Raw genomic sequence first — 8549 nt, forward strand, 5'->3', positions numbered from 1 at the left:
AACTTTTCAATCCAAATTTAAGACCAAGCCAACTAAGAAAGTAATTCGAAATAGTTACATTTTATAATTAATTAATTGATTGAGTTTTGCAATCAACATCAATTAAATTTTTAATGGAATCAATCAAAAAAAATTAATTGAATTGAATCAATTAAAAAATAATTGATAATGCAATCAATTAATTGTTTAATCAAAAATTGTTTCTATGCCCAATTAAAACTGTGATTGATACTATCATTTTCGTGATTGAAGACATTTCAATTAAAAAATTAATTGGATCAATTGATATAGTGATAGAATTAGAAAATTATTTTTTGTGTGTATTGACATAAAAAGTCTCTGCATAGAATTTGGCTGAATTATTCGATTAGTGTGACTGCCCCGATTCGTTGGTTGGTAATACTTGCCAGATAAGTATGTCGTCGGCGAAATTTATTTTCTTTTCTGACCAGCTGGTCACGTATTGCGCAAATTTCGCGGCAATAGATGTAACGGAACACACGTTATCGAGTTTAAGGGTTGAACTAGAGGATCTTGAACGTCGGTGGCGTATGTTAACTCAAGTTTATGAGGATGAAATGACCACTGAAGAAAAGTACTCGAAAACCGAAAGGGAGTCTATTCACTCTAAGTTTAATGAATCCTGCCGGTCTTATAAGACATGTAAGGCTTCATTACTTGACCTAATTGATATTGAAAAAACAAAAATGGACAGTTCGTCGCGAACAGTGGAGATGGCTGGGAATAAAACTGATGATGTAGGGTACTCGTTGAAGGTACCGGCTTGCGACACTGAGATTTTTAGCGGTGGTTATGAGAAATGGCCCAGTTTTAGGGACATGTTCTCGGCTATATACTTGAAACACCCTAAACTCTCTCCGGCCCAGAAACTATTTCATCTAAGGGCGAAAACAAGGGGAGAGGCAAATCAAATTGTCAAACAGTATTCCTTAACGGACAATAATTTCTCTTTGGCATGGGATGCATTAACCCAACGCTATGAGAATAAACGGATTCTAATCAATCATCAGCTTCGGAAGATATTTGAAACGGAACGTGTTACAACTGAGAAAGGAAAAGGGTTGCGAAATTTGCAGTACACCATCAACAACTGTCTCTTAATACTTAAAACATACAACATTTCTGTTTTGTCGTGGGACCCTATATTAGTTTATTGGGTGTCGTCGAGACTTCCCGATGAAACATTAGCTGCTTGGGAGAACTCTCTAACTGATCATAGAGAGATGCCTTCGTGGGAAAAACTTGACGAATTCATAACGAAAAGACTGTACATGCTGGAATCAATTTCAGATATGAGAAAGCCATCGAACCCAATGTCAAATTCTCAAAAATCGCAAAATTACCACGCAAAAACAGAGCGGAATTTTAGGCCTTGTAAGGCCTGCAAGAAAGACCATTCTTTACGCACTTGCCCCAAATTTATTTCATGGAAGCTTCCACAAAGACGGAAGTTTATTTCTGAAAACAAAATATGCGATAATTGTTTGTCATATGGACATGTGTCTCAGGATTGTAAAAGTGAAAAACTTTGTCAGAAGTGTCAGCAATCACACCATACTCTACTACATCCGGAGTCGAGACTGGTAGGATCACAGGAGGAGCAGCCAACACAGGTATCGGCGTTCCATGTTGACACGCAGCAATTTGAACATCCATCTACTTCGGCTGCTGCATATACGGACCAGGTTTCGTATGTTCAATCAAATTTTGCACAGTCGGGGGATTGTACAATTCTGCCAACAGCGTTAATCGATTTAGAACACATGGGAGCTAATTTTACGATCAGAGCATTTATTGACCAAGGATCTCAAGAATCGTTTGTCTCAAGTAGAATTATCAACAGGTACTCCATACCAACTAGAAAGGCATTCACGACCATATCTGGATTGGGCGGCAGAGTTTTGGAAAATTCGTCGAAGCTTTGCAGTGTGACTTTGAAATCGCGGAAATCTAATTTCAGACTTAGGGTGACAGCGGTTGTTATCTCCAATATGAACCACTTTATGCCATCCACTCAAACTCGCATAACTGATTGGTCTGATTTGGATAAGCTTGATTTAGCTGACCCAAGCTTCTTTAGACCTGCGCAGATTGATATGCTCATAGGTAGCGACGTACTTCCCTTCGTTCTGAAATCGGGAGTCTTGAAAAATATATCTGGCAATCTTTTGGCACAGGAGACCGAGTTTGGATGGATAATAAGCGGTTCTCAAACAACTCGATCGGTCTCTTCTTTTGCTTCATTCGTATCGCTTAATGAAGATCTGAGGAAATTTTGGGAGTTGGAGGAAGTACCATCAAATAGAAACAACTTATCGGAAAGTGATGTTTGGTGTGAACAATTTTACAAGGATACGACTGTTCGCCAACCTGATGGGAAATACTCAGTAAGGTTGCCTTTTCGAAGCGATCTGGGGGCTAATGTAGCTCTCGGTTCTTCGAGGAAAGCTGCTATGGGACAATATCTCCATATGGAGAAAACATTGAAAAAATCGCCGGAATTGGCAACAGAATATACAAACGTATTGCGGGAATACCTAAGGCTCGATCATATGGAACCTACTAATTCTGCAGAAATTTGCCACGACTCGAAATATTTATCTTTCTATCTGCCACATCATGCAGTTGTGAAACCTGAGCGCACTTCAACGAAAGTTAGGGTGGTATTTAACGCGTCAAAGAAAACAACAACTGGTATTTCGTTGAACGATATTTTACACACTGGACCCATATTGCAGAATGATTTAATGAATGTCGTGTTACGTTGGCGGTTTTACAGATACGTTTTTAATGGTGACATTCAAAAAATGTATAGGCAGATATATGTGCATAAGGATGATCGGAAATTTCAGCGGATATTGTTTCGAACTTCTCCAACTGAAAAAATTACTGACTTTTGCCTTAAAACTGTTACGTTCGGAGTAAATTGTGCTCCGTACTTGGCAATACGTACACTATTACAACTGAGTGAAGATGGAAGGTCTACGCACCCTGTTGCCTCAGATATATGTGGATGATATACTTTCGGGAGGACATTCTTTATCCGAAACTGAATCTTATTTAATTGAACTTATAGATTTAATGAAATCAGCTGGCTTTCCGCTGAAAAAGTTAACTGCCAATCATTCAGACTTACTGCGTCACATGGCCCCCGAGGATCTTCTTCACGAAGATTTCCTAAAACTTGAGGACACTAGCGAGACCAAGACGCTAGGCATTCGATGGAATGCCATGGCTGACAACTTCTGCTACAGTATTTCTAACATTTTTATTCCCAGTTTTCCGTTGACCAAGAGGAAAATACTTTCCATAGTGGCGAAAATCTTTGACCCTGCTGGGTGGTTGGCCCCTATTGTAGTAGTCGCGAAAATACTTCTTCAACAATTATGGCTCGACGGAACTGACTGGGACGAGGAGGTCAAACCACATTCATTAGAAAAGTGGAACTTATTCATCTCAAACTTTCCTGACATTGAATCGATAAGAATTCCCCGATGGATTCACTACTCTCCCGATAAACATATTCAAATTCACGGGTTTTGCGACGCTTCAGAGAAGGCGTATTGCGCTTGCATCTACATATGTACAGTGTCTCCTGAGCATATTAGAACTTCCTATTTACTTGCTTCCAAAAGTCGTGTAGCACCTTTGAAAACTGTTAGTCTGCCCAGACTTGAACTCTGTGGGGCGGTTTTACTTTCAAGGCTTTGAAATCTATTTGTCAGAATCTGAATTTTTCCACTAATGATATACACCTCTGGTGCGATTCGACAATTACGTTGGCTTGGCTAGACAAGCCTCCTCATCACTGGAAGACTTTCGTCGCAAATAAGATTTCTGAGATTTTGGAAAATGTCGGAAACGTGACTTGGAAACACGTGCCAACAAATGAAAATCCAGCTGATGTAGGAACGCGTGGATGTACTGCCTCTGAACTAAGATCTAATACTCTTTGGTGGAATGGCCCAAAATGGCTCGTAAAGTCACAGGAATTTTGGCCAAAATCATCTACATTCAAGGAGCCTGAACTAGAAAGAAGGGTGAATACGTTTCAAACTGAAACTCATTGTGAAGATATACTGGAAAGATTTTCGTCTTTTAATCGGGCTCTGCGGGTGATGAGTTTTGTGAATCGGTTTATCAGGAAATGCCGCAAAATTAATTGTTTAGAAATGGGAAATACTTCCATAACTTCTGCGGAGATTCAATTTGTTAAAAATCAACTGATTGGAGTGGCCCAACGTAGGTTTTATGCTGATGAATACTATGCACTTGAGAACAAACAACCCATTCCTGCTAAAAGCAAATTGCTAACGCTAAACCCGTTTTTGGATAAGGAGAAAATACTACGAATGAATGGGCGTTTGGCTAACTCCACACTGCCATACAAAGAGAGGCACCCCATTATTCTTCCAGAGAAGTCCCATTTTTGCAAATTACTCATAACTTTCACACACAAGGTGCTTCTGCACGCCGAACATCAAAGTATGTTACGAGCAATCCGTGCTGAATTTTATATTATTCGTTTAAAAAACGCTGTACGGCATTGTATTAGAAACAGTTGCACTTGCGTTATGTACAAACACAAGGTCAGAAACCAGATAATGGCCGCTTTACCTGAAGAGCGTTGTACATTTTCGCTACCATTTACCAACACGGGTTTGGACTTTGCCGGGCCATTTGATTTAAAGTCGTCTAGGCTACGAAACGCAAAACTACAGAAAGGGTACGCGGCTGTGTTTGTTTGTCTCGCTACTCGCGCCGTCCATCTAGAGGCATGCTCTGACTTAACTACAGATGCTTTCATGGCAACTTTTGACCGATTCATTGGACGACGAGGATTTCCGAAAAAAATTTTCTCCGACAATGGGACAAACTTCGTTGGAGCAAGCCGTACGCTTTCTCGTGAATACCAAATATTTCTTAAAACTGCGGAGAAATCTTTGGTCGAAAAATATAATGTTCATGGATTTTCCTGGCAATTTATTCCTCCACATGCGCCCCATATGGGTGGGATATGGGAAGCCGCAGTTAAAAGCATGAAAACTCACCTTCGGAAAGTCGCAAATAATATGAAGTTTACCTACGAGGAATTTGCAACACTGCTAGTTCGAATTGAAAGCGTTTTAAACTCAAGGCCTTTGTCTCCTATTAACGAAGACCCCATGGAACTTACTGCATTAACGCCTGGACACTTCCTGAGAGGATCAGCTTTAACAACTGCACCAGAAGAATACTCGGATAACTTATCCTTACTCAATAGATGGAAAAGATTAAAAATTATCCAACTACATTTCGCGAAGAGGTGGAAAAATGAATACATATCCAATTTGCAAAGGCGATACAAATGGAAGGTTGAACAAAAGAACTTAAAGGAGGGAGATTTAGTCGTTGTTAAAGAAGACAACTCACCTCCAACTGAATGGCGTCTGGGACGCGTTACTAAAGTTTATCATGGCCATGACTCGAAAGTCCGCGTAGCCGAGATTAGGACCGAAAATGGTGCAATTGTGCGTCCATTAGTTAAATTATGCGTTCTACCTGTTGCCAATTAATTTTCATAATTTGTTTTTCTTTTTTTTATCCGTTCACAAATTAACAATTTAACATTACAGCTCATTATCAAACCTACCGAAGTGTCGCGTCTGTTCAAACAGACACATATTAAAGGATTGTGGAGTATTCTATCGGATGAATGTGCATGAACGTCGACAACAAGTGAAAGAGAAGGGATTCTGCTTCAAATGTTTGTGCTATTCCCACACTCGAGAGTGGTGCCGATCGAGGAAGACATGTATGGTATGTAAACACAACCATCATACCATGCTACATGTTGACACTTCTCAAGCGCAAAGCAGCAATGGGAACCAATCCTCCTCAAAAAAACTCAATCGAAAAAGTTCCAACGTCACTTCAAAGAAGAGCACTCAACCTTCTTGTCGTCGAAACTCTACTTGTTCCACTCCAACGCATCGCATACAAAGATCTGAGCCTTTGGTACATGAAAGATTGAGTCGACGGTCGAATACGCATGTTTTTATGCCTACGGCCTTAGCAAGGGTTTTATCGTCACATGGACCTGAAAGGGTGAGACTAATGCTAAACTCTGCTGGTGTTCAGACGGTCATTCTGCAATCCCTGGTCAACCGTTTACGTCTGCAGACCACTAAGCAAAATGACAAGGAATACTGTACCATTAGCTTGCAATCGTATCACGACCCCGCTGCTAAAATACAAATTACGGGCATAGTGAAAGGCCACTTTAATACTCCACTCCCACAGCCAACATTGGAAAAAAAGCTTCAATCCGTTTACGATCATTTGACTAATTTGGCGGATCCTCATTTTTTCAGACCATCTACAGTCGAGATCAGCATCGCCAATGATCAATTATCCAAAATAATACTACCTGGTTTGATACAGACTTCATCGGACATGCCTATTGCCCAAAGCTCCAGATTTGGATGGATAATATCTGGACCTTGTCGATATTAAGTTGCATACAAGCAAGGGGGGCGGAATGTTGAACTCCGTTCCAACAACAACATATACCCAAATCACAACCTGAATTTTTTTAAACTTGAATTGAATTCCAAAATTATTGTATATGAATAAATTAGAAAGTTATAAAATTGTTTGAATTAATATTAGCTAAGCGGTAACCCTGAAATCTTTCCCCGCTTCACGGGGAAAGCTTTTACTCAATGCACCTAAACATATTTGTCCTTTTCATCTTTTGGATAAAATTAATTGTTGTTTTGTTCTAAATAACAATGTCTGACCCTTTGAAAATTTAGTTTTTGACTTGCAAAATTCACTTGTGCACAGACAACCAAAAGGGTAAGCCGCTGCCACCCACAATAAAACAATTGCAAATCAAACTGAAATATCTAGTGTCTTTTATTTCTGTTTCTTTTTATGATTCTGGGAGCATCATATTAATTATACAGTCCATTCCAGTATACCCCGGAATTGTACACAGAGATTTCCACATATAAAAACAAAATAAAACGAATTTATTTATAAACTTACGTGGCCCCTTTATCGCATTAATGTATTTTTCGTAAAGAAAATGAAAAAAAAACGAACCTAATTGATTTCATTTTCGGAAGAGCAATTATTAAAAATTACCAATATCCCGCTAAAATAAATAATGCAACCAAAATTTATTGTTTTATTGTAAACCGAAAAAAGAGCAAATATTGAATTGTAATTGATAGTGAATTGCCAACGTTTTTTTTCTATTTTGGTTTATCGTAACCAATGAGCTACAATTGTTATTGATGCCAATAAACAAACATATGAATTGTTAGATTGTTTTATTTCGACTATGGTTTGCAAATGAAAAAAAATTGGTTTGCATGTGCTTTTTAGGTAATCAAATGTTTTGATCTATTTAATGTGAAACATTAGTGTAAGATGACTTTTTAAGAGAAAAACAAAAATTGCTAATAATGATGATAGACTACAAAAAAAAAATTGCACAGAAAACAAAAATTGTAATATTAAATTACTGATCCTTATCTGATTATTGCAATGCTTAAAAAATATTTCTCACGAACATTTTTGCTCGAAGCTATTTAAAATGTATAATTGTCTGTATTATGGAAATAACTACCGTTCCGCAGTATGTAATTCGTTTAGAAAAATATTAGACCGACCAAAATATTCAGCCAAACAGATCCTATTATTTGTGAATTGTAAAATAAATGGTGGCTTTCATTCAATTTACCATTAAATTGAATATTTTATTTTAATTGCATACATTTTTGTGGACTTTGCGAATATTTATTTGTAAATGCAGCTGTATGCTAATAGGTTTGTTTGTTTGTTTTGGTTTATTTATTACTATCGGTCAAATGAGGTTTAAATGAACAATAACTATTCAAATTCCAATCTAGTTTTCCATTTAAAGGGTTCTTTAAACAAAAAGTGTTATTTTAAATTATGCTGCCGCATTTAGCATTTGCACAGAACACTGAAAAAGTGTTGCCCTACCATGAAAGGCTCTGAAACCTAACTTTTAGAATATGTATTAAAATAGAAAACTTTGTCAAAATTTTATTTCAATAGAAAATTTTGTAAAAATAATATTTCTATAGAAAATCTTGTCAAATTTTTAGTTCTATAGAAAATCTTGTCAAATTTTTTATTTCTATAGAAAATTTTGTCAAAATTTATTTTTATAGAAAATTTGGCCAAATTTTATTTCTATAGAAAATTTCATCAATTTTTTTTTTCTATATAAAATGTCAAAATTATTTCTATAAAAAATGTTTTTACAATAATATTTCAATAGAACATTTTGTCACAATTTTATTTCTGTAGAAATTTTGGTCAAAAGTTTATTTTTATAAAATTTTTTTTCGAAATTTTATTTCTATAAAACATTTTGTCAAAATTTTATGTTTATAAAATTTTTTTTCAAACTTTTATTTCTATAAAAAATTTTGTCAAAATTTTATTTCTATATAAAATTTTGTCAAAATTTTATTTCTATAGAAAATTTTGCCAAAAGTTTTATCTTT

General features: G+C 36.7%; 2 protein-coding genes across 2 annotated transcripts; both read left to right on the plus strand.

Annotated features, from left to right (window-relative positions):
- The first annotated feature begins 416 nt into the window (after window positions 1–416).
- Window positions 417–2946, plus strand: LOC142225248 (uncharacterized). The gene is made up of 2 exons (XM_075295022.1): window positions 417–2791; window positions 2841–2946. Exons 1-2 carry the CDS (start codon window positions 417–419, stop codon window positions 2944–2946), a joined length of 2481 nt encoding a protein of 826 aa, XP_075151137.1.
- A 48-nt stretch (window positions 2947–2994) lies between these two features.
- On the plus strand, window positions 2995–5726 carry LOC142225249 (uncharacterized). The gene is made up of 3 exons (XM_075295023.1): window positions 2995–3678; window positions 3726–5531; window positions 5637–5726. Exons 1-3 carry the CDS (start codon window positions 2995–2997, stop codon window positions 5724–5726), a joined length of 2580 nt encoding a protein of 859 aa, XP_075151138.1.
- Window positions 5727–8549: the final 2823 nt, after the last annotated feature.

This window comes from Haematobia irritans, chromosome 2 (assembly GCF_050003625.1).
Source record: "Haematobia irritans isolate KBUSLIRL chromosome 2, ASM5000362v1, whole genome shotgun sequence".
Lineage (NCBI taxonomy): Eukaryota > Metazoa > Arthropoda > Insecta > Diptera > Muscidae > Haematobia > Haematobia irritans.